The 26,530-nt window shown below is 42.9% G+C and overlaps 1 protein-coding gene across 1 annotated transcript in view; it reads left to right on the top strand.

Moving 5' to 3' along the window:
* Positions 1-20,752, top strand: part of LOC116872821 (synaptotagmin-like protein 5) — a 31,133-nt gene extending 10,381 nt beyond the window's left edge. Inside the window, 2 exon segments of the mRNA XM_032866347.1 lie at positions 18,881-20,301; positions 20,304-20,752. Of these exon segments, the coding sequence (XP_032722238.1) occupies positions 18,881-20,301; positions 20,304-20,752 (1,870 nt within the window).
* Positions 20,753-26,530: the final 5,778 nt, after the last annotated feature.

Here is a 26,530-nt window from a genome sequence, read left to right as displayed (position 1 = left end):
TAAGCATTATGCATCATCTCGAAGTAGCCTCATAAAAGCGCTAAGAGTTTCATTTTACTATCCAACCCTTACTTGCCAGATGAGAGCAGAGGCTTTAGAAAGGGTACATTGCCCAAGATCCCACAGCCAGCAAGTTTGAGCCACAGATGCATGTGGTTCCAAAGCCATGCATTTTAAACAACACTATAACACTTTCATGAATGAAGGGAGAGCTGCTTCAAAGCTTAGCCGAATGGTAGAAATTAGGAAACATGAGCCATTTTACCCTAAATCCACAGAGCTCCCCCTGGGTCTTTCTCATCATAGATGCATTGTATTACTAGCAAATGTGAATGTTTTGATGAATTAGGCAAACACTCCAATTGCCTGTACATTGCAACATCTTCCCTTCAAAGGCCAGGGAATGTAGACTGTACGTTCTTTGTCCAGCTTGTCTGAATGCGTCAACGCTGTCTGGGAGGCACAGAGGTGGACGCTTTCCTAGCAGGGGTGAGGCCCCTCCTGCATGTCCAGCTCCTGTATTTGTAACATTGCCATGTGCTGTACCACTGGGCCAAGGAATGAAGGGGCCCATCGTCCCAGCCACCTCGGATTATGCAAGCCAAGAAAAATGTGCAAATCGCATGAGAAAAGCAGGCAGTCCCCAAACATCTTTATTTGTTCGTTTCTGTACCCTGACGCTTTGATTGCAGTCTTGCACTTAGAAATTTCAAGATAAGTGTCAGCAGCTGGACACTGGGTAAATCAGAGGCACAGACTCTGTGTAAATAAGGACGTTTCGAAAGCACAAACTTATGGCCAACAGCTTGGAGCAGAGGACCCGGTGGGAAGGGAGGGGGAATGGTGTTATGGCTTTGGCAAAGTCAACCTTCTGAGAAACTCGTGGACATGTCTGTACATGCCTGAACTTGTCTGACAAAGCCAAGCAGAGATTTCGGGATCTGCCAGATCCAGATACAAGCAGCCTGCTTGCTCAGAACCTAAAAGGAACAGTCAGAGGAAGTTAAGGATTAGGATGAAGAAACCAAGGATTATGGGGCTGAAATCTCTCAGCAGAGGTTACAGGTGGGTAATCACAACAGTGACAAGAAACGGAGCTGCCGTCTCCTGAGCAGCAACCATTAACAAGATTCCAAGTTTGGGCTTTTTACATCCACTCACACAGTTAACTCTAGCAATCATCCTGGCTTACGGACAGGATTTCACAGACCAGCTATAAATTTTAGCTAGTAAACCCATCCATTTGATCCCTTTGCTGGTAGAAGTGACTGGGAGAGAGAATTCCACTTAAGAAGAGAAGAAGTAAGAAAAAGCAAGAAAGCAACTCTCTCTTCCAGAGTTAAAATGATGGCTGGGACCAACCCCTTGGCATAGTCTGAGGGGAAACGAGAGAGCTTGCTGATGAGATCTGTCAAGGACATACCGAGAAGGTGGACTGGAAAAGTGCGGGCAACGTTGGCTGTGACAGCCCTGGTCAGTTGAGCTGGGTGCAGATGCACTGGTGAGTACAGTTAGAATAATGGGTCAGTTAAGGTTGCTGAGGCTGCAGCTGTGCTGTAAGGCTTCGTGCGCTAACATCACTGAGTGGCAAGCAGCTGGACCCAATTTTGCAGAAACAGGAAAGAAAAAAATGTGAGAATAATAAAAGCACACAGGAATTTCTCTTGGAGCAGCACGAACAAAAGATAGTGTTAATTATGGGAAAGGAAACTCAAGATGGCTGGGAGCATGAGGAGAGATGATGCTGGGGAGGAGAGAATCCAAATCCCGACATTCATGTGGACACCACTAATGCACTCAGATGCAATTCTATATGCAACAGGGAGTCAAAAAAGGAGGAATGACATTGTCAAGAAGCAGAAAGATGGGATGATCAGATAAAATGCTCATTTGATGGTCTGGATGGGTTGGAAAAGGTTATTGTCAAGTGTGACTGTTGATTTCCTTGGCCACATACATAGTATATGCATCATCCTGGGTTATGGACAGGTAAGAGGTAGGAGGAAAAGGCTAATGATATATTTATTTTGGGACAAATTAGGTTTGAGTTGCCTGTAGGTCCTCCAAGAGATACTGACAGAAGCTCATCTGTGTGTGTGTAGTTCACAAGGAATATTTGGGCTCAAAGAGTTATAAATACAGAGCTGCTAGCACTGAAACACTGAAGGAAGCCATATAGCATTGGATCAAGACATCCAAGGAGATGATAAAACAAGAGTCTCATAGATAACCCTAAAAATAAAAACAGTCATTATAGGTCAGACCTATTAAGAAGAATATTTCTTCACATATCATAAGAATAGCAGAGAGATAAGAATGTCAGTGTAAGGACTTCTGAAAATCTACTTCTCCATCAAAGCAAGGACAACACCGGAGAAAATTTGTCAAGATCAACTTTTTTCAGAATTCCAGAAATTAATCAAAAGCTGGCAATAACCTGAGAGTGTTTATTGAAGAAAATCAGCTGAACCTCAGAACAATGAGTAGCTTAGTGGCATTTCCAGTCTCTCTCCTTCCTCCCAAAGAGCAGCCATGAAAACCACCAGCCTCACAATTATGGTAGCTGTGAAACCAGCAGCCTAGCAGGGACAGAGGTTAGAGGTCTCCTAAAAGCCTCTTTACCAAAGAAGTATTACTATTTGATCTGCCTGGCAGTTCCCTGGAGTATCCCATTCATAGGACTTGTCTTTATTTGACCTAACTCAAATATTCCAGAAATACAAGGTTATGTTATCATCTAAAAATCAATTGATGTAATATACTACATTAATAAAGGACAAAACCCAGAGAGTCATCTCAATACACATATAAAAAGCACTTGACAAAACCCAATACTCTTTCATAACAGCCCAACTCAACAAACTATGAACAGAAGGGAACTTCCTCAACCTGATAGAGGGCATTTATGAAAAACCCATAGTTACCATCATATTTAATGATGAAAGTTTGGAATCTTAAGATTAGAAATAAGCCAACAATGCCCATTCTCACCATTTAATTTTGACTTTTTCCAAAAGATCCTAATCAGGACATTCAGTTAAGAAAAAGAAACAAAAGTCATCTAGATTAGGAGTAATATGAAACTTTCTATTTGTAGATGATAGGATTATTCACATAGAAAATCCAAAATAATTAGAATGAATAAGTGAGGTCAGCAAGTTTATAAGATACAAGATTAATATGCAAAATTCAGTTGTATTCCACATTAGCAGTGAACAATTCAAAAAGAAAATTAGCCATCAGGGAAATTCAAATTAAAACCACACTGAGATACCACCTTACAACAGTTAGAACAGCAAAAATTGACAAGGCAAGAAACAACAAATTTTGGAGAAGTTGTAGAGAAAGGGGAACCCTCTTACACTGTTGGTGGGAATGCGAGTTGGTACACCCACTTTGGAAAACAGTGTGGACATTTCTCAAAAAGTGAAAAATAGAGCTACCCCACGATCCAGCAATTGCACTACTGGGTATTTACCCCAAAGATACAGATGTAGTGAAATGAAGGCCCACATGCACCCCAATGTTCATAGCAGCAATGTCCACAATAGCCAAACTGTGGAAGGAGCTGAGATGCCCTTCAACAGACGAATGGATAAAGAAGATGTGGTCCGTATATGCCATCAGAAAGGATCAGAAAGAATGAATACCCAACATTTGCATGGATGGAACTGGAGGGGATTATAGTGAAATAAGTCAAACAGAGAAAGTCAATTTTCATACGGTTTCACTTATTTGTAGAGCATAAGGAATAGCATGAGGACATTCGGAGAAGGAAGGGAAAAATGAAGAGGGGGGGAAACCGGAGGGGGAGATGAACCATAAGAGACTATGGACTCTGGGAAACAATCCGAGGGTTTAGAAGGGAGTGGAGATGAGTTAGCCTGGTGATGGCTATTAGGGAGGGCACATATTGCATTTTCAATGTAATTGAAAACTCATTATGTACTATACGGTGAATAACCTGGGATTGGATCCTGCACGGGGTTCCTTGCTCAGCGGGGAGTCTGCTTCTCTTTCTCCATCTGCCTCCCCAACTCCTGCTCTTTCTCTTTCAAATAAATGAAAACTTTTAAAGTGAAGGAATTAAAAAAGACCTATAAATTAACAGAACTATACCCCATGGTCACCAATCGGCAGACTTAATACTGTGAACACGGCATTACTCCCCAAACTAAAATGCAGATTCAATGTATTCTCTATCAAAATTTCAAATACCACCTTTTTTTTTGCAGAAAAAAAGCTAATCTTAAAATTCATAGGAAAATATAAGAAACCTAGAAGAGTAAAAAAAAAGAAAAATCTCAAAAAAGGACAAATTTAGAAGACTCGCACTTCTGGATTCCATAACTTACAATGAAGATAGAGCATTCAGGCAATGTGGTACTGGCCTAAGCAGAGGCCTATAGATCACTGAAATCGATCTGATAATCTAGAAATATATCCTTAAATTTGTGGTTAGTTGATATTTGATAAGACTGCCCAGACCAACGGACAGACACAGAATAGTCTTTTCAACAAATGGTGCTGGAACAGCTGGGTTTCCCTGTGGAAAAGAGTGAATGTGAACCTGTCACCACACTACACAGAAAAATTAACCTAAACTGGCTCAGAGACTTAAATATTATATATAAAAATAAAAAATTCTTAGAAGCAAACTTAGCATTAAAATTTCATGATTTTGAATTAGACAAACTTTTCATAGATATAACACCAAAACATAAATGAAAAGAGAATAAACAGATCAACTAGACTTTGTAACATATTAAAATATTTTCTTCAAGGACAATATCAAGAAAATGGAAAGGCAGCCCAGAGAATAGGAGATATTTCCAAATCATACCTCTTATAAAGGACTTATATGCAGAATAAAAAAAGAACTACAACAACAGCAAAAAGACAACATAATTTAAAAATGAGCAAAAGATCTAAATAGAGGTTTATTTCCAAAGAAGATACAGAAAGGGCCAATAATCTCATGGAAAGATAGTTACCAGAAGCCATGGGAAAAATCTGAATCAAAACCACAATGACAGATCTAGAATGGCTAAAATTTAAAAAGACTTAAGAAGAAGTCCAACAAAGATGTAGAGAAGATGGAACCCTCATTCATCGCTGGTGGGAACAATTTAAGTCGGATAACTGCTTTGGAAATCAGTTTGGCAGTTTTTCAAAATATTAAGCATTTTGAAGAGCTACCAGATGACCCGGCAATTCTATCCTTATGAATATACCAAGAAAAATGAAAATACATCCCACACAAACACTTGTATGCAAACATGCACAGCAGCATTATTTATAGTAGTCCCAAAGTGAAAACCATCCAAACATCCTTCAGTAGATGAATGGATAAACAAAGATGGTACAATGGAATACTATTCAGCCATAAAAAGGAATGATGTACTGATGTATGCTACAATGTGATGAAACTTGAAAATATCATCCTATGTGAAAGAAGATAGTCACCAAAGACCTCATTGACTAATTTCATTTACATAAAATGTCCAGAATAGCTTTAATAAAAAGTAGGTAGTAGGGACTGGGTGAAGGAAAGGAATTGGGGATGATGGGGCTTTCTCCCAGAACGTGTTTTTTATTTTGTTTTGTTTTGTTTTTTAAGTGATATAAATGTTCTCGAATTAGATAGTGGTTAGTGTTGCACAACTCTGTAAATATACTAAAAACCACTGAATTGTACATTTTCAAAAAGGCGAATTTTATGGTGTGTGAATTATATCCGAATAAAACTGTCACAGACAAAAAAATGAGATCAGGAGACATAGTGAGAACAGTGTCATATGCTGTGAATAAACATATGGAATAAGGAACATTTATAGAATAAATGTATGGTATGTATGGAATAAATGTATGGAACATTTATGGTATAAATGTCTGGAACGATGAACATTTATGGGATTTAGCAACAGTGAAGCCTTTGATGAACTTGGCTAAAGATGGTGGAAAGGTGGGGTGGAGCAAGTCTGACTCATCAGCCAGGATTTATGAAATACACATTACACGCTGGTATACACCATCAGGATGAGGAAAGAATAAAGAGAAGAAAGCCAGATAGGCGTGTGAGTAACTGAAAATGGAGGATGGGAAGGGGAAGACCACAGGTGTAGATAACCCTTCTAGAAGTTTAGCTGCAAAGGGCAGAAAGTAAATATGTTAATCATTGGACGGAGACGCCGATTTAGGTTTGTGTGCAGTTTGGACATCTGGGAGAAACTTCGATTTCTGTGAACCTGCCTCTGTTTGGTGCTGATGGGAATGAATCATGGGAGAAAGAGGAATGGGGTTGATGACACGTCATGGGGAAAGGACTGTTGAAAGGACAAAGTTCTGGAGAAGTTCACCAGAACACTGACAAAGGAATTATCTTTAGATACAAAGGAAGGGACATAAGTACATTCTTTGTGTGATAGGAGGAATAGAGGGGAGATAGATAGAGACACAGCTTATCTTCAAGACTTGGGGAAGAACTTTGCAGGAATTTCCCTGTGCTGGCTTCTCTGAGAAGGGAGCTTTCTCTGTGGAAAGCCAGGACAGAACTGATGGAAATTCCAGAGCCAAACAGAGAGGGCAAAGAGCTGTGAAGGGGGGAAGGCACCAAGCAGCAGTGCGTACAGGAAACAGGAAAGATGGCTCTCGGTTGTTTGGGACTCAAATGAGGTTTGGGGCCATCAGTCGGTCGTGGCTTCTGTCCACAGTGTCAGGCAATTTTTTTTTTTTAATTCTTCCAGTATTCAGCAGCAGCATTCAGATGACAACACGGATGAGGCAGATCTTTGCATTTATCCAGGACAGTTTTCCCAGAGAGGTCCTGGAACGTTCCATGTGGGAATGGAAGGAGATGAAAGTACTTCACTGATAAAGAAATTCTGTAAAGTTGGGCACCTAGACTCTAAGCAGAGGGAAGGAAGTGGAGTCTGCGCATGACTGATAGGGAAAAGCCAGAGGTCAAAGAATTAGAGTTGGTCCCCCCCTTCCCGATCTGTTTTTATCTGAGCCATCCCACCTTGCCACCAGCCTCTCCTTCTCCTTCCTAAAGAGATGCTGGTTTAAAATCGCTTCAATGGATGCTCTTCGTCAGTTCATGCAGAACCATCCACTAATGGGCACCTAAGCTGGAGTGAAGCCTAGTTTCTGCATCAGAGATGACACGGGCAGCTCTCAGTTCCACTCTACCTGAGGTGCTCTTCTTTGATCTTCAAAGCAATGGTGTCCTCCAAGTGAGGCAAGAAGAATCAGCCTCCACAGGCTAAGGGACATAATTACCAAGGGGGTTAGTGAAAAGCCTCAACTATGAGACTGTTGTGGGGGGAATCCAGGCCTGCTTTGTTACACCCATCTCTAGTCTATGCAGACAGATGACTTATATATGGGAACACATACATTCAGCTGACCGGAGAGAGTCCTACAGATCTGAGGGGATGGGTAGCTAATGTTAATCACAAGAAACACTTCAAAAACCATACTCCCCCATGCATTTTAAATGAGATTATCAATCAATGTGTCCTTCCTTGGGTTTCTAGACCATCTTTTCAATAGATTCATTACCTGCCCCCTACCCTTGCATACATTTTCTTTAAATGAGGACCCAAATATGAGCTGGGAAGCATCCTACACATGATGTGAGAAAGGTCACTACTTTCAAGGGACTTAAAATCCAACTGGGAATACAAAACGTATCTGTGCATATGCCTGTGTGCATATACAGCATATGGTATGTGGAAAAGAGTTAATTATTTATGTTAACTTTTTAATTAACTTTCATGTGATGACACAGCTTCCTAGCAAATTCACTTGAACATCTGTTTCCTCTAGTAGCTTAAAAAATGAAAAAAAAAATTGTCTTAACATTATTACATCCACCCAGTATTTAGAGCAAAATTTTTACAAGTCTCCGAAAAATTTTGTGGTAGGACTTGGGTCATTTGGGTTATCCTCAAACCAAATGTTGATGCTTGATGAACGTCTCATTTCCATGGAGATGATGAGCCAAAACAGATGCGAAATCTTCGTGCAAACACCTATCTGTCGGGGCTGTTGCAGATCTGCTAATTTTCTAGTTTTGAGACTCACAAATCTTTCAGTAATTAATAACTCTGTGACTCGAGGCAAGTCTTCATGGGACTCCTGGGTATCGGGTTTTTCACTCATTAAATGGAGATAATGCTTCCCTCCTTACCTTACAGGGGTGTTGTAAGAATCAACTAAGAGATGTGAAAATTCTAGGTACCCGGATGGCTCGGTCGGTTAAGTATCCGCCTTTGTTTCTGGTCACAATCCCCGTGCGCGCACACACACGCACACAGACACACACACACAGGTGTGCATATACAAATGCACATGCCTTCTTCTGAAAAGCCATTTACTCAAAGAGTCATGGTACATGGTACCTTCACCCTCGATATGGGTGCATCAAAAGAGACTGAGAGATGGGACGCCTGGGTGGCTCAGTTGGTTGGGCAGCTGCCTTCGGCTCAGGTCATGATCCCAGCATCCTGGGATCGAGTCCCACATCGGGCTCCTTGCTCTGCGGGGAGCCTGCTTCTCCCTCTGCCTCTGCCTGCCATTCTGTCTGCCTGTGCTCACTCTCTCTCTTTCTCTCATAAATAAATAAAATCTTTAAAAAAAAAATAAAATCTTTAAAAAAAAAAAAGAGACTGAGAGATGAATCTAATTGCTGATGGCTACTATTGATTAGTGACAAATGGCCCTGAATGTTTTTCATTCAGAGACTACCTTTAAATGTTATAGCAAAGATAATTAGTATCTATCAACCTTTGAATGGAGGTTTCCCCACCACTACAATTAAGGTCTGTATAATTCTTTGTTGGCAGGCGAGGAGAGGTCTCCCTGTGCATCACAGGCTGGGATACAGAGCAGCAGCCCCTGGCTCTGTCTCCTAGCTACCTGCATCATCCTCCACCAAGTATGACAACCCCAAATGGCTCTAGATGTTGTCAAATGTCCCCAGCAGGGGGTGGGTAGGGACAGGGGCAGAGTTGCCCCCAGTGAAGAACTACTGCTTTACAGATCTGTACCCCTGAAACAAATAATATGTTATATGTTTGTTTGTTTGTTTGTTTGTTAAAAAAGAACTACTGCTTTAAATAATATAAACCAACACATTCATGCAGTATTTCACAAGGCTCTTTTGAAAAGGTTATATATTAAATTCCCCACAACAACTAAGGTTTTGAGAAAGTACATGGCTTGCCCAAGATCCCATGGCCGGGCTCCAGCACTCTGACTCAGTCTTTTGGTGTCCCAATTTCATGCTGACCCCACTTCTCACCCTGTCTCATGTACTATGTACTATCAGGTAGGGACTTGTAAGATCCACTGTGTCCAAACCAAAAAATCCACTTCCTCGTTCTTCACAGACCCATGAAAGGACTTCTGGAAGAGAAAAACATGCCAGACCCTCTTCCTCTCTCTTACTCATTCTTTCTATTACTCATTCTTTTCTGATCAATGAGATGGGAAAGAAAGATGACTTCCAATGAGCCCTGTTATTCTACTGGACAATTAGGTTCAATATTAGGGTGTTAAAGGTCACTGTTTCCAGATGGACTGGCAGTTCCCCCTCTTTTGGACTGACTTACCCTTAGGATGTACTTTCTTTTCTTGGCTCTTATACCAGATGGTAAGCTCTAAAGAGGCTGTTTGGGGGGCACCTGGGTGGCTCAGTCAATTAAGCATCTGACTTGATTTCAGCTCAGTCATGATCTCGGGGTCATGAGATCAAGCCCTGCATTGGGCTTTGCACTGGGCATGGAGCCTGCTTGGGATTCTCTCTCTCCCTGTCCTTTTGCTCCCCACCCCTCGCCCCTTACCGTGACTTGCATGAGTACTCTCTCTCTCTGAAAAAAGAAAGGGAAGGGAAGGGAAAGAGAAAGAAGAGAAGAGAAGAGAAGAGAAGAGACGAGACGAGATAAGACGAGAAGAGAAGAGAAAAGAAAAAAAAAAGAAAGGGGTTTTGTTCCCTATAGAACCCTCGAATCTATTTTTCAGTTGAACAAAAGCTAGGAGATAGAGTGACCATCCTGTTCCCAGTTTGCCTGGGACTTTCCTAATTTTAGCACTGAAAGTCCCCAGTCCAAGAAACCCCTTAGTCCAGAGGTGAAATCATATCCTTCACAGAATTGACTGGTGCCGTCAGAAACCTGGAGATCAGAGATGAAAATAGAGTTCTCATGTTAGCATAGGACAATAGACTCCCTGACATTAGCCCAGAAAGAGAAACTGAGGAAGGGACAATCTCTTATTTTGAATTAGGTGTACTTGAATGAAGACAGTGAGAGAGAGAAAGCAAGAGACAGCAAGAGCAGTGAGCTTTCCCCAGCAGGCCTAAGATTCGGGAGACAGGTAAGTCAAGACAATGTTCCCCTGTGGGCACACAGTACCTCGATATGACTTGTATGGATACATGAGAGATTTCTTTAACACAGATTCTAATTTAACAGTTAAAAATACCCATTCATTTCATCCACACAAAACCCTATAATATCCAAACAGTAAGCACCACTAACTCCAGTTTATAGACCAACAAATCAACACTCATGGGAATAAGTCTCACAAGGACCCCTGAAAGCCACAGCTGGGATTTGAACCCAGATCTGTCTTCTCTCTCCTTGCCCCTCTGGCCCTCTCTCTCTGTAGCTGGCACCTAGAAATTCCCATTTTCTGAAGGTAATAGGTAGCTATCAGTGTTCCCTAAATTCCTCAGAGGAGAAAAACAAGAGTCATTATTAGGTTTTCTACCTAATTCAATGAACATTCAATTAATATTTATTGAGGGTCTTGGTTGAACTTGAAACTGCACAGTATTCTAAATAAGGTAGAGTTTGTGTATTTCAGTCTTCCCTGGTATAAACAATTTGAAGGTTTTTTCCCCCCCTTCCTTGCTTCCTTGTTTTTGAGAGACTCTCACTGCCTCAGTTCACATCAAAGCGCATTCAAGGGCAAAAGGGTTTCTTTCCTGTTATCTGAAATACTTACAGTATTTTATGGTGGGACTATTAACGCACTGTTAATCCATCCAGCTCTAGTACTTTCAGACAGATGTGTGACATGCTTAAAGCACATCTGCTAAATGTCCTACTACATTCAGGCACGATGACTTCTGTCTTCAGAAAGCAAGCGTCTAATAAGGAGAGTGGGAATGTTCATGACTTTAATGTGGGCTGAAATTTCCTCTTCGTTAGCCATTTCTGAACAGCAGACCTTCGACCAGTGTGGGGTTAGGGGTGTCAACCCCTCCCTGCAGTCAAAAACGCACCTGTAACTTCTGACTTCCCCAAAGTTTAACTACTAATCACCTACTGTTGACCAGAAGCCTTACCGATAACATAAAAATCAATGAAAACATATATTGCATGTTCTATGTACTATATACTATGTTCTTTTTTTTTAATTATTATTCATTTGAGAGAAAGAGTGAGAGCACAAGAAGTGGAGAGGGTCCAAGCTGATTCCCTGCAGAGCAGCAACCCAGACACAGGGCTCGAAACCAAGACCCTGGAATCATGACCTGAGTCAAAGGCAGATGCTTAACCATCTGAGCCACCCAGCTGCCCTTTTATACTGTATTTTCATAATAAAGCTCAGAAAAGGAATGTTATTAAGAAAATCATAAGGAAGAGAAAATACATTTATAGTAAAATCTGTATGTAAGTGGACCCATGTAATTGAAATCCATGTTGTTCAAGGGTCAACTGTTTTGCAAATTTCCAAGGACTGCTGAAGCACAAAGCAAACAATGGCACTGGATTCTAATTTCCAACATTTCCAACCCTAAATTTCTTTCATCTGTTTCTTTATGTATTACTTCATTCATTCCACCCTTGTATTGGAGCTAAGTACAGAATATCATGATGAGTAAGGCATGATCCTTGTTCTGATGAAGCAGAAAATCTGATGAGGCAAATGACCAGAAATGCAGACACAGGACAGAAGGGTGTCTCAAGGGTCTGTGCTGCTTACAATGGAAACACACAGGAAGAAGGAAGCTGGGTGAGGAGAAGCAGAGGAATCGCTCTATAGAGCCAACACCCACAATAACTTATGTACAGGTAAAGGTTCCATTGGGGCTCAGGGTGTTAATCCGGTGGAAAGAGCAGCACATGCCATGTTACAGGGTCAGGGAAAACTATGCCACTTGTTAGAAGCAGCAGAAACGTACTCTGAATAAAGTATATTTTATTTTTTTAAGATTTCTGTATTTATTTTATATAGGGGGAGGGGCAGAAGGAGAGGGAGAGACAAACCCAAGTGGACTGCATGCTGAGCGCAGAGCCTGATGTGGAGCTTGATCTCAAGCCCCTGTGGTCACGACCTGAGCTGAAACCAAGAGTCGGACGCCTAACCAGCTGCACCCACAACAGGCACCTCAAGAATAAGATGTATTTTTAAAAAGTGACCAGGGCTGAGGCTGAAGTCCACACAGGACCGGAATGAGAAAAATTGTTTGCACATTAAAGGGGATCTGCCGTGGAACAGTTTAGATGAGTGCTGGCTTTGAGAAACATCCCCAGGCTTCATTGGGGAAGCAACAGCCTCCCAGCGTGTCCAGGTGAAATGAGAGGCCAAAAATACCTCGGGCCAGGGCAATGTTAGCAGAATGGAGGGAAGAAGGCAGGTAAGGCAGGAAGGGATTCCTTTAGAGGAGAAGAGCCATTTTTTAGACAAAGAAGCTGAAACCAGTGGAGAAAACTTGTTACATACGGACCTTGCAGGAGATGTTCTAGAATTGCGGGCCAGGGCAGAGGCTTTGGAGACAGACAGGGATTCAATCTCTGCTGGTTTTAGCTTTGACCAAAGGCGGAGTGAAGACAGGACCCAGGATGAGGAGCAGTGTGACGTCATCAAGAAGATGCATGAATCACGGGGCTGGGGGACACAGAGGATGAAATGAAATCGCGCAGCAGGAAGGTGGGCACAGGGAGGTGGGGGCTGCTCCTCACCATGTCGCCAGGCCCCCACGGCAGGACAAGGATTCTTTAAGGGCCCTCCCGGCATTATAGCACTCACATCATTTCCCCCCGATACGTTCCAGCTTCCCACAGCAGTTCATCCCACTCTGGAGGCGTATTTTCGTTCCTACCCAAGTTAGACCGATATGCATTTTTCCCCCTTTTCTTTACGTCGTGGTAAATCCCTGGGGGGATGAGATTCATGTTTTCATTGCCGCATTATACACAGCCCCAAACACAGAACTTTGCTCTTCAATAACTAATTTTTGATTATTAATAATGAGTAAGAGGGGGGCGCCTGGGTGGCTCAGTGGGTTAAAGCCTCTGCCTTTGGCTGAGGTCATGATCCCGGGGTCCTGGGATGGAGTCCTGCATCGGGCTCTCTGCTCAGCAGGGAGCCTGCTTCTCCCTCTCTCTCTGCCTGCCTCTCCGCCTAAATAAATAAAATCTTTAATAACAATAATAATAATAATAATATTAATAATAGGCTGTCAATTAGAACATGGGCTCTTAGGCCTCATAAAGTCCACAGTGGAAAGTCCACGCACTTCCCGAGCAGAACTGAGAGCACCTGGTCAATCACTTGAGTCACATGATTTCATTTACACCTTGATAGGATTTTAGGAAGTCTCTCAAGTTCTGAAGGTATTTAATAACCAAGTTACACAAAGGAGTGGGGCAGATAGACGGGAAAGGGTTGACTTTCTTACTGGAAGAGCTGTTTGAAATGGTGCAGTGGTGTCTTCCAGAATTAGCCAGAGCTGTCCACCCGGTCACAGCAGCCCTGGGTGTCCCCAGACCTCTCAGGCACGTCCAATGTATGGCAGAGGGTAAACCACAGACTGTGTTCTCAGAGGACAGACAGATTCCAGAGAAAACAGGGATGTTGCTGAGCTAATTCCTAGTTCTCTGTCCCAGTCAGATTACAGGGAGGAGGGAACCTAGCAGTGTTTATATATGGGCCCCCCCCAGCATGCAAACACACAATCTTCCTGGGAACAGCATTCCCAACCATCATAGGAAATAGGGGCGGTTAACCTGCCCTTTTCCCAAAAAGGAGAAAGCAGACTCTCCGAAGGTAAGGGACTGGGCTCTAGGTCACGTAGGAAGTACACAGCTCTGTGAGATTTGAAACCAGGACTGTGGGCAGGTCCCGAGGGTCTGAACGATACTCTCTATTACCTCACTGCCTCTTTGGCTAAGGTAGCCCTTCTGATTCTCTGTGTCCATTACAAGAAAATTCTTTAAAAGGATGTTGATTTATTAACTCAGTGCCTTTGTCTGAGGGGTCATTTTGCTGGCATTTGAATGGAGATTGATGAGGGCAGAGTATTTGCAGGGCTCTACAGTCTGAAGTGCAGGAGGGGTTTTCTTTGTCCCTGAGGAGGGACAGAGAATGTAAATTTAAGAGCCAGTAGATGGGTTGACAAAGCTTACCCAGAGAGGGTGTACCCTGGCTGTGTGTCACTTACCCAGATCATCTGGGCAGAATCTCCTTTGCTCACAGTCTTCCCCCACTTGCCACTGACACCCCTTAAAAGAAAAATCGGCAATTTGCACACAAAGAATACGTAGACCGCAATATTCATTTTGATCACTTAGGGGTCAAGAATTGTAACTAAACCCATCTGACACTTTCAAAAATATCCTCTGCCCATAGAGGGAATGAGCGTAAGAACTTCTCTTCTCTGTTCACGTCAGCTAGCATTACATCCGACAGGACAGAACATAATACATCGTTACCTGAGGGAGGCTGAGCATATGGTACTTCCATCCAAAAACTTGGGGGACCCTCGGAAATTCATTTCACCTTTCTGGACCTCTTCTCCCTCCTTGATAAAAATCAGTTGATTTCTGCTTCAGCCCATCATACTGGAAACCGTGTTTACAAAATAGGTTAAACCCTGGAACGGAGTAGCTTTTAAAAGCACAGACCTTGGAAGCAGGTTGAGTTGGTTTTAAACCCTAGCGGTGTTGTTGGTTTGACCTTGAGTGGTCACTCAGCTTCTTGCAACCTCAAATCTGCCACGTGGGAAACATGTTAATAATGCTTGCCCTCTTGCTTCTTCTGGGGCTGCATTAAAAACACTGTAAATAAAGTACTTTGCACGGTGCTTGACACATAATAAATGCTCGCTAAATGGTGGGCTGATTTCATTATTATGGTAATATTAGACACTATTATAATCATCTGGTCCCTAGTAAGTTTGCATTTATGAGCAATGTAAACACAGACACTTTATGGGAAGGAATCTCATAAAACTCATTCTAAAGAGCATTTTAGAGATATCGAAGAGGACACCTCCCATTAAAGCCCATGTTAATCCTCCAGTGAGGAAGACCCAAGAAAGAAATTGATTTCAGCCCTTGGCCAGCAAATAACTGTTTCCTCCTGAAAAGTAGCATTTGAACCTTGTAACTGATTGCATTCCCCTCTTTGTTTCCAATGCTAGGAAGCTCATATTCAAAGGAGGACAATAAATTAACACTTACGTAAATACCCTTTTATCCAAGGGCTCATTATACTGATGAGAACACTATGGCCCAAAATGATTTATTTTATGTGTTTGACACAATTGCTCCTTCCCTCCAACTTGAAAGGAACTCTTTTATTCCATGACAAGCTGCTTTTCTGAAAATTCTCTTCCTTTTTTTCTCTTCTGGCTTTTTGTATTCAGATGCCTCGACTAGTACACATGTTTAATGTGCTTTATCCGCATCGTATTTAATTCTCTCAGAAGTACCCTGAAACGTGCTATTACTTTGCCAAGATGGAAACTGAGGCTTATGTGATTTGCTTCTACCCAATATACTAGTCTGCCCCCCACATCCTTCAGGACATCTTTCCTCTGAGTGATGGGATCTTTGTGTGGCTTGAACAGTAGTCGTGCCCCACAGTACCAAATTTATGCCCCTATGGCTCTGAACTACCTCTTGAACACTAAAGTATTATTTCCAAATGACTACTAGGTAGCCCACAGACACTCTATAAATACACTATGTCAAGAACCAAATATGCATCCCTCAGCTGAAGACTGTTCCTTTTCCAGTAGACTCATTCTTGTGTAACATAATTAAATAATTAATAAAATAAAAATTGTGAGCTCCCACTATTTTCCTGGTACCACGTGCATTTTAAATGCATTACCTCACTTAAACCTTACAATAATTTCATAAGGTAAATTTCCCATTTTTTGCAGCTGGGAAGTATGTCATTTTCCCAAGGCTACTCATCAAGTACCCCCTGTAGCCGAACTGATTCTTTAGAAAAGATATTGAAACAATAACCTTTCCCCCAAGTCATGTGGGCTGGAAGATCTTATCTTCCCCAGTCTCCCTTCTTCCTTCCTGGTGACATCCAGTGAGTCATCCAGACCTAGAATTCATAAGCCAATGGTTCTCAAACTTGGCTACATAACGGAATCATCTGGCTACAACTAGTTACAAACTATTTACACCCTGCCCCAACCCCAGAAATTCTGACTCAGTTGGTGTGGGCTACAGAGTAGCACAATTCTAAGGAACAGAATTGTTTAAACCTCCCTAGGTGAGTTCAAGGTCAGCCTCCTAAGAGCAACTGACTGTCACCCTTTAAGTATGTGAACCTACATCATGACCCATCACCCCCACTTCGCCGGCCACCACACTGACCACATCATCTCTTCTTGGACATTGCAAGGCCCCCTATCTCAGCATCCTGTCGCCCTTTTTTTTTTTTTTTTTAAATCCCTTGCCATCCATGCTCCATAATAAGAGTCAGAGCCATCTCAGCAAAGCACAGATCTGACCAGGCCACTTCACGGGTTAAATCTGGCCATGGCTTCCTACTGCCTTTAGGGCAAAGTCCCAGATCTATCTTTCTTTCCTCTGTTAAACTCTTCCCTCTGAGTAGGTCCACATGGGGGGCCATGGCTCCATGCTTTGCTCCTACTACAGTTGTGGCTGGAACTTCCCCAACCTGTAGGGTCAAGTTTAGATGTCATCTCTCTGAGCCCTTACCTGTCTGATTTCATCCTGAAGAAATCAATTGCTCTCTTCTCTGTGCTCCTAAAGCACAAAGCTTTTAAGATGCTTATAATTTCGTATCAATGTCAGCTTTGCTAGATTGTGGGCTCATTGAGGGCAAGGAATGTGCCATTCATTTTTCTGCCCTATGGATACAGCCCATACTATCATAGAATTGTTATGAGAGTTAAATCATAATAGTTCCTGAAAAAATAAACAAATGTGTGAATGAACACTTAGTTCTTTTTTAAATGTGATTTCCTTTGATTTCTTTCTTTAATGCAAGCAGGTGAGTTCCATTCCTATGGAGATTTCTAAAACTGTATCCCATGGTTGGTGACCAGAGAGAAAAAGAGCTGCCTCATGGGTTTCTCCTACAAAGCGTTCCAGTGATCTTGAGAAGACTTGAATTAGCCTTTGACACTATAGTTTTCTAATCAGGACAATAGAAATAACAATAATATCTACTTCAGAGGGTTATCAGGAGGATTTAATGAGATAATGGATATAATATGTTTAACTTAGTGCCTGTCTGGCACACGGTAAGTACTCAACAAAATTTCTCTCTCCTCCTCCATGAAGCCTTCCTTGCCTATACTAAACCTGAGTGATACCTCCCTTCCCTTTATGTGTATATTTACTTAACAAATAGTAACTGAAGCTCCAATACACAAACACACGTCTCTAATATGTAGCAATGGGAAAACTAGAACAAAGCCTTACCCTTCAGGAACTTAATTTCTAGTTTGTGAGGAGAGAGAGAGAAAGAATAAACCAATGAAACATACAGAATATATGATGGTGGCAAGTAGTAAGGAGAAGAACGAAATAAGGGAGGCAGAAAGAAAATGCTGGGGTAGGGATGTAATTTTATGTAGACAGCTAGTTCCTCCCTGAGAAAGTCACATTCAGATGAAGAGCTGGAGGTATTGGGGAAACCAGCTGTGTAGATGCTATGGGGCAGAATCCCAGGCAGGGAGAAAGGCAAAAAGGCTCATGGGGCTGGAACAGAGTGTAAAGGGAGTGGGTGGGATGGATAGGTGAAGGGTTCAGAAAAGGAACGTGAGGCCAGAGAGAATCAGACCCTGTCAGTTATTTTAAAAATATTGGCTTTTCCCCCAAGTGAGACAAAAAGCCTTTGGGGAGAACTGAGAGGTTCACCAGGACCACACCGGCCACTGAGTTGAGACCAAGCTTATAGCACAAACACAAAGGAAGGAAAACCACCAGTTATATGAGTGTGAGAAGGTGGAGGCTTGTACAGGCTGGTAACCATAGGCATGGCAAACACTAGCTGGCCCTAGGATGTATTTGGAAGGCAACACAAACCATACATCTTGTCCAGCTTGGTATGGAGTATGAGAGAAGGAGAAGATTTTATTTGTTGTCATTGTTCTGAGCAACGGGAAAGATGGAGCTGCCAGGGACAGAGACTGGGGAGTCTGCCACAGGAGTGGGTTTCATGGGAAGAGATGAAGGTTGATTTTACAAATGATAAGTTTGAGACTTCCAAGGAGAGGAGTCAAGCACCCCATGGTATAGACCAATCCGAAGTTCAGAGAAGTGGTCCACTGTGGAGGGCACAAGGAGCCATTGCTGTGCCAATCATATCTGAAGCAGTGACAGGGAATGGCATCACCCAGGGGATAAATGTCAACAGAGAAAACAAATGGCCCAAGGACGGAGTTCTGACATAGTTCAATATCAAGACATCAGGTTGAGTTCCGGAGGACGGGAATGAAGATGGCGGCCTCCCAGTCTCCGGCCCGAGGAGCCGAGAGCCCGGGGCCCCACTCCTCGGTGCGCCCTCAGAGAACAGCGCCCAATTGCTCCCGTCACCCTGGCCTCCAGCCGCGCTCCGAGCTGACCGAGCCTGCGACCGGTTCAAGACAGCTAAGGATTATAACTGGTGAATGGTTTTTTGAAGAAAAGGCAAAGCAGTTCAAGCAAGTCAACGTTCTGGGCACTGATATAGTCCGACAGTCCATCTTAAGAAGAAGTCCAGGAACTGAAGAAACACAAAGTCAAGAGCAATCCCGCCAGGACCCAGAAAAGACAGATACTTCGCCTTCTTCCGGGCAAAAGGCCAGTCGTGATGGACCCAGGAAAAAAGGATTTCTTCTGAGCAAGTTCAGATCAGCAACCAGGGGAGAGATCATGACTCCAAAAACGGAAAGTGGGCGGAGCTACAGCTTGGACCTAGACAGCCAGAACTTTCGGAGTTTAAAGTCAGTCCCTGGTTCAGACAGGGGAAGCACGGGTTCATCCGATCTTAATGACCAGGAAGCTGGCCCCTCAACCCCGAAAAGCAGCCGGAGCAGTGGTGTGACCTCCATCACTCAGAGGTCACCAGCCCCAAGCACACACAATGTGGCCTCAGTCAGCATTAGAAAGCGGCATGGTTTTGAAAGTTCCATGGATTTGGCTGCCATCGAAAGCACGTATGAGGACCTCACAAAGAGTCATCGCAGAAATGTTTCTGGTACACCTTCCATAGCGGTGTCTGAGATCTCCCTTTCCTCAGACTGGAGTCGATCTGAGTTAGATCTGAGTGGGTCATTTCCAGAAGACTTAGAGAATACTGTAAACATAAGAAGCAAGTCCGTCCCTGGGGCTTTAGACAAAGACTTGGACTCCTTGGAAGAGACTGAGCAAGGTGTTCATGGCTTAGTGTCCTCCCGGTTTTCTGCCAACACCCACAGCCTAGCAAGTGGCCTGTCAACCACCAGCCTTAACAGCATGATGAGTGTTTACAGTGAAACAGGAGACTATGGCAACGTGAAGGTCAGTGGTGAAATCCTTCTCCACATCAGCTACTGCTACAAAACTGGCGGGCTCTGCATTTTTGTCAAGAATTGCAGAAATCTGGCCATAGGAGATGAAAAGAAACAGAGAACAGATGCTTATTTCAAGTCATACCTTCTTCCTGACAAATCCAGAAACAATAAGTGCAAGACCAAGATCAGAACAGGCACCAATCCAGAATTCAATGAGACACTAAAGTACACCATCAGCCACACCCAGCTGGAGACGAGAACTCTGCAGCTCTCGGTCTGGCATCATGATCGATTTGGACATAACAGCTTCCTCGGGGAGGTGGAGATTCCTTTTGACTCATGGAACTTTGAAAATCCAAGTGATGAATGGTTTGTGCTTCAGCCCAAGGTGGAATTCGCTGCAGACATAGGCCTTCACTATAAAGGAGAGCTAACAGTTGTTTTACATTACATCCCCCCAGAGGAGAACCTGATGATTCCTCTAGAACAAGTTCAAGGAAAGAAGACCTTCAAAAGGGGAAAGAAGAAGGAGTCACCGTAATCTTTGGAGGAATACTGGAAGTGTTCATCAAAGAGGCAAAGAATTTGACAGCGGTGAAGTCAGGAGGCACTTCTGATAGCTTTGTGAAGGGCTACCTGCTCCCAGATGACAGCAAAGCTACCAAGCACAAAACTCTGGTGGTAAAGAAGAGTGTTAACCCTCAGTGGAATCATACTTTCATGTTCAGTGGCCTGAACCCCCAGGATATAAAGAATGTTTGCCTAGAACTTACTGTCTGGGACAAGGAGGCCTTTTCCAGCAACATCTTTCTGGGAGGAGTTCATTTGAATTCTGGAACCGGTGTGAGCCATGGGAAGAGTGTGGATTGGATGGACTCTCAAGGGGAAGAGCAATGCCTGTGGCAGAAGATGGCGGACAATCCTGGGACTCCCGTCAAGGGTGTGCTCATGCTCCGGTCCAGCATGGGGAAGTGTAGGCTCTGAAGATTTTACTTATTTAGAAATGAAATCTTGCCATTTGCGACAACGTGGATGGAACTAGAGGGTATCATGCTTAGCGAAGTAAGTCAATCGGAGAAAGACAACTGTCATATGATCTCCCTAATATGAGGAAGAGGAGATGCAACATGGGGGGTTAAGGGGTTAGGAGAAGAGTAAATGAAGCAAGATGGGATTGGGAGGGAGACAAACCATAAGTGACTCTTAATCTCACAAAACAAACTGAGGGTTGATGGGGGGAGGGGGGTTGGGAGAGGGGGGGTGTGATTATGGACATTGGGGAGGGTATGTGCTATGGTGAGTGCTGTGAAATGTATAAACCTGGCGATTCACAGACCTGTACCCCTGGGGAAAAAAAAATACATGTTTATAAAAAATAAAATTAAAAAAAATATATATATGTTTAAAAAATAAATAAATAAAATAAAATAAAATTTATTAAATTAAAAAAAAAAAAGACATCAGGTTGAGGAGCAAAAGCTGGCTAAGAACTTGAGAAAGAAGACCGGGCAGTGAGGACCCAGCAAAACCAGGAGTACGTATGAAGTCTCGGAAGCCAAGTGAAGGAAGTGTTTCATGAGGAGGTGGTGAGGAAGTGAATTGTATGTTGCTCACAGGTCAGCCAAAATGAGGACTGAGAATTGACTCTCAGGTTTAATCATGTGGCTGTCAGTGATGACCTGGCTGAGAACACTTTTTGGTGGAGGAGGAGGCAGAAGCTTAACAGAGATGATGGAGGGAAAATGGGTAGACAGCCTTTCACCAGCTGTGAGACATCATTCAAGTTACAGACCCTCAAATCCCACATCCCTCCCTCTGTTCTTCCTTCTGTCCTTCCCAGATCTATAAAGTGGGATAGGAATGTCAATTTCATAACAATTTTATGAAGTCATGTGTGCTGAGGTTGGTGAGGGTGGCATGTGCTCAGTAAAATGTAGTCCCTTCCTGCCCTTTCAGGATCCTAGGTTTGGGGCCTGAGAAGGGGGCACCCATTAAGCATCCACCGATGGGGGTAAATCAGGTCTCCAGTTCTCCTTCTGGCCCAGATAGGTATCTCATTATTTGTTTGGATCAAAGAGAAAAACATCCTTGTCTAAGGTGAGGAGGGAAAGCTGGAGGCCACCACAGGCTTTTCAGGAAAGAAGCCTGTTGGCTTAGAACTCCACAGAGCGTCTGACTGTAAATAAAAATTGCAATGGCTTCTGCTTGGAAGGAGGGATAGGAGGTCTGAGGATAAGTGCATTCTGTCCAGGGCAGCCTCCTGCAGAAATGATTTCCGGAGCACAGCGCCAAAGTGCTTTCGTAAATGACTCTGGCTCACCCCTTTCCCTATCTCCTGCCTTGTATATGCAACATTTATAAAAATAAACATTTGCAGGAGACATTTGGGAGGAGGTCAAGGTGGAGCACCCGGCAAAGCAAACAGGAACACCAGAGAGCTTAGAACTCCCAAGAAGAATGTTCATTTTCAGAGAAGGGGACAGAGGATCAGTGGGTGTTAGGGACGACAGTGGGAGGAGAGTAATGAATGTGTGAGTTCCAGAACTTCAGCACTGTCTTCTGTCAGCCTCCCCTCTCATTTATGTCTTGTACCTCATCCTTGTCCCCGCTAGAATGCGTGACCCTTGCGGCAAGGACCACTTTCTACTCATTTTTGGACTGGGGTTATTTATCCAGAATGACACATTTATCAAGCATCTACTTCATGCCAAGAACTCTGCTCCTCCAATCCCACCTATCAGGCCTTAATGTTCCATAGTTAAATGAGGATTCTTTCATCCTTAGGAGTTGGTACTGTTTCACTCCACTCAGACTGGCAAAAAAATGTCACCTTCGGAGAGGCGCCCTCTCTGAACTCCCATCCCAAGCAGAATGCGGCGTTTCCTCCCACATGCTTCCGACCTCCCCAGATTCCACCGACTCACAGCTCTGTAACAGAAGCTTCCTGCGGACAGGGCTTCATTTTGCTCACCTGTATGTCCTACTGCCTGGAACAGTGTGTGGAATATAGAAGGTATTCAATTAACATGAACACATGATTAGCACCCACTTCATGGTCATTTCAGTCAATTACTTGATGTCCATCTCTATTGCTAGTCTGATTTCTCTGATGAAAGAGACGGTGTCATTTGCTTCTTAATTTCTCCCTTTTTCCATCACATAGAAAGTGCTCAGTAAATGTAAGTGGGATAAACATATAATCAAACCTCTCTGGTTCTTTATGAGTCTCTGTTAAATTATTCTCTACTTTATTAGCTAATTAATAACCAAGTACTTTTATTAAATAAATACAGATTACATAAAATACAGAATAAGACAAAAATAGTTAAAAAGAGACTGGTATAAAATAGGGGAGATACAATCATCAGGCTCATCATTATCAGCAATAAACGCTTGCTGCTATGTTCACCAAAAGTATTTTTGAGCACCTACTATGTGCTGATGACATGCAAAGCACTATAGAAAGAACAGAGGTCAAGAAGTAGTCTTTGCACACAAAGAAGTTGAAGGTAAGAGCCAAGATAAGGGCAATAATGGGGGCTCTGCATGAACAGAGTCCAACCCAAAACTGATGTCATCAAAGAAAAACTCCCAGAGGAAGGACCAATACAGCTAAAGAGTGAGTTGGCATAATCATATACTCGAGTGATAATGAAAAATCATGGATTCAAGTAGTCTGGGATTGAGTTAGGGATAGAGAGTGTGGTAAGGAGAAGAGAAAGAAGTTTCCTTAGGGAGAGGAAACAGCATTTAACATAAGATATAAGTAATGGAGTTAAAGGGCATTCAGGAAAATAAATGAAGTTCAAAATGGCCCCAAAACTAGATTGCTAGAAGGCAGAGACATCAGGAGGAGAGAGCGCAGGGTCAAGTAAGGCATGTCAAGTAGAGCCCCGTTATTTATGAGCAGTTTGGACTTCCTTTTCTCAATACTGATTCCTGTATTTTCTCACCTTTGATTTTTCCTAAACACACAGATGCATAACTAGTATAAGTACTAGTTATTATTCTAGATACTATACTAGTTACTATAAGTACTTATAACTAGTATAAGACAAGTATCCCACTAGAAAGACTAGTAAACCGATGGCCAGAGAACCTGCGAGAACTGGACTCAAATCCCAAATCTCCACAATCTCAAATCCAAGCCACTGCACTAGGAATGGAAACCAGATAACATCCTTTATGCTAATTATAATTCCCTGGGAGTGGATGTCTGGAGCCAGTGATTTTAGAAGGATTCTGTGGCTCCCTCTGTGTCTTTGGGAAAGAGAGCTAGAATGGATTCCTGCTGCCTGCCTTGGGCAGGGGAGGGGAGAGCACAGCCCTACCTGTCATGGAGCTGGTATTTCCTGCTACTGCATTGTGCGAGTTCTCTAGTTAGACCGCACAGACCTCTGCTTCTTGGTGAATTCTTTCTAAATGATCAGGATTCTTCATTTACCCATTTTCCTTGTTTGAGCATTTCCTCACCATGACACATACCAGAGATTTTCCTAGAAATCCAGAAATCTGCTAGCACGGGCCAGTGAGACTGAAGATTATGAAATTCTCCAAATTCAAAAATGGCTCATTTGAGTCAGGCAAACCAGAGGGATCTCTTACTACTCTCCCTCCTCCCCCCAGTTTGTGAACTAATGGGAATTAGGATGGCCCTAATATGGTTACAAGAACCATTATTTCAAGGTGATCACTGCCTCAAGATGATTGCCTATTCATTGTCGCAGGAATTATTTTAATTAACTGGACCTTAAATACTGACAATTATATGGAAGCTAAACTGTCAGCCTTCCCATGGAAGGATATTGATACTTCTGGGTAGGTCCTTATCACATCTTTATTTGTCATACTGATGGCTCATTTCACTTAGTAGGTGTTCAGTAAACATTTACAGGAGAGATGAATTAAATGATGAAATAAATAGGTAAGGAAACAAAGACAGATACTAAACACTGCTATCTAGCTGTAATGAAGAAGTTTTTTGAGAAGAGGAACCATGAACAGTTCACCCATGTGCTGTCACAGAGCCTATCACAGTATGTGGCATGTAACAGTTTCTCTGTAGCTGTATATATATAAGTTAATTGGAACATTATCTGTCCCTAGTAGAGTATATGCCTCTGCCACAGAGCCTACAATAGTACTTGTACTCAGAATACATCAAGCAGTACATATTTTATGTCACCTACAGGATGTGATTTTCTGTGTAAGTGGTTCAGGGACCACTTGGAGTAGAACAGAAAAATTAAGTAGGAGTAACTGCTAGGTGCCATTTCAAGACCAATCCTGGACGTTTTCATCATGTTCCATGGGGGATTCCAATGCACACGAGTTAGAAAACCACTTTTTAAACCCAGAGTTATTTGAGGGCAAGAACTAAATTCATGCCTCTTTGATTCTTTCTGAGTGTCACGCACAAACACCTGGCACAGAATAGGTCTTACTCATTGAATACAAGAGTTTTCGGGGGTAATTTTATGCATCTCTGGCTTGTTCAAGTGTAATGAGCATAACACCCTGCACGTAGTGGACCTCACTTACTGTACAGAGGATTTTACGGGGGGCAGTTTCTTACTGGCTGTGATGACTATCAAATCGCTCTGCATCTCAGACTAAGCTAATGGAGGAAATAGATGATTGTACAAGAGTGAAATTATACATCACAGTCATTTCTCCCAAGCTGGTTCTGGAAGTTGAGAGAGAGCGAATGTCTCAACTTTTGTGGAACTGTGGGTTCTGGAGTCTTCCTGCTATGTGAGATCAGATTTAAGGAGTAGGTTCCTGGTGCCATTATTGCAATTATTTTCATCCCAATGATACTATCCAATAAACTGACTCTGGGCAGGTTCCCTGGAACCAAACTCTGGGGCAGAGATTTGCATGTCAGAAGTTTATCAGGAGGCACTTTTGGGAGATACACTTGTGGCAGAGTGAAGGTGCTACAAGGAGGCAGATGCAGGAACTGAGAGATGACATAGTCATAACAGAGGCCTAAGCTGAACCCCACAGGAAGCCCTAGAGCTGGGTGGCCCTGCCAAGTTGTTCCTAATGAGGCAAGGGGCCAGGCCTTTGAACTCCATGAGGAGGAGTCCTTGGATTTGTCCTGATCTTGCACCCTTGGCTGAGGAGTGCCCCCATCGTGGAAAACTTCTGGTATCTAGAGAGCTGACAGCGATCAGCAGTCCCAAGACTGGGGCCGACGAGTCCTTTGGTCTTCCTGATGGTTATCTGGGTGGCATCCCACAGTGTCCAACACACAAGTCATCTATAACTATCATCTCTACAGAACTTACAGTTTGAAGATGGTGCATGTTGTAGTTAACCATATCAGAATCATGCCTCTTCTTTTTACTATCTGTGTAACCTGCATAAGGCCCTTAATTTTTCCAAGCCTCAGGTTTTCCTTTGTAAAATGGTGGCTAACAATGCCTTAGGAGATAATATAGGCAAAATACCTCCATCTCCTCTCCCTTTCCCCTTAAAGGTCATGTAACATCACTTTAATACCCATTCATTTCATTTGTAATACAGGTTTTGGTTGGTTTGACAAATTATATTATCTGTAAAACTAAAATGACTTGGGGACACCAGAGTGACTCAGTGAGTTGACCATCCAACTCTTGGTTTCAGCTCAAGTCATAATCTCATGGGTCGTGGCATCAAGTCCTGCATCAGGCTCTGTGCTCTGTGCAGAGTCTACCCGAGATTCTCTCCCTCTGCCCTCCACTTGTGCTCTCCCTAAATAAAATAAAATCTTTAAGA

This window comes from Lontra canadensis, unplaced genomic scaffold, assembly GCF_010015895.1.
Source record: "Lontra canadensis isolate GAN:19392208 unplaced genomic scaffold, GSC_riverotter_1.0 scaffold30, whole genome shotgun sequence".
NCBI classification, from domain to species: Eukaryota; Metazoa; Chordata; class Mammalia; order Carnivora; family Mustelidae; genus Lontra; species Lontra canadensis.
This window is presented reverse-complemented; position numbering and strand designations above follow the sequence as displayed.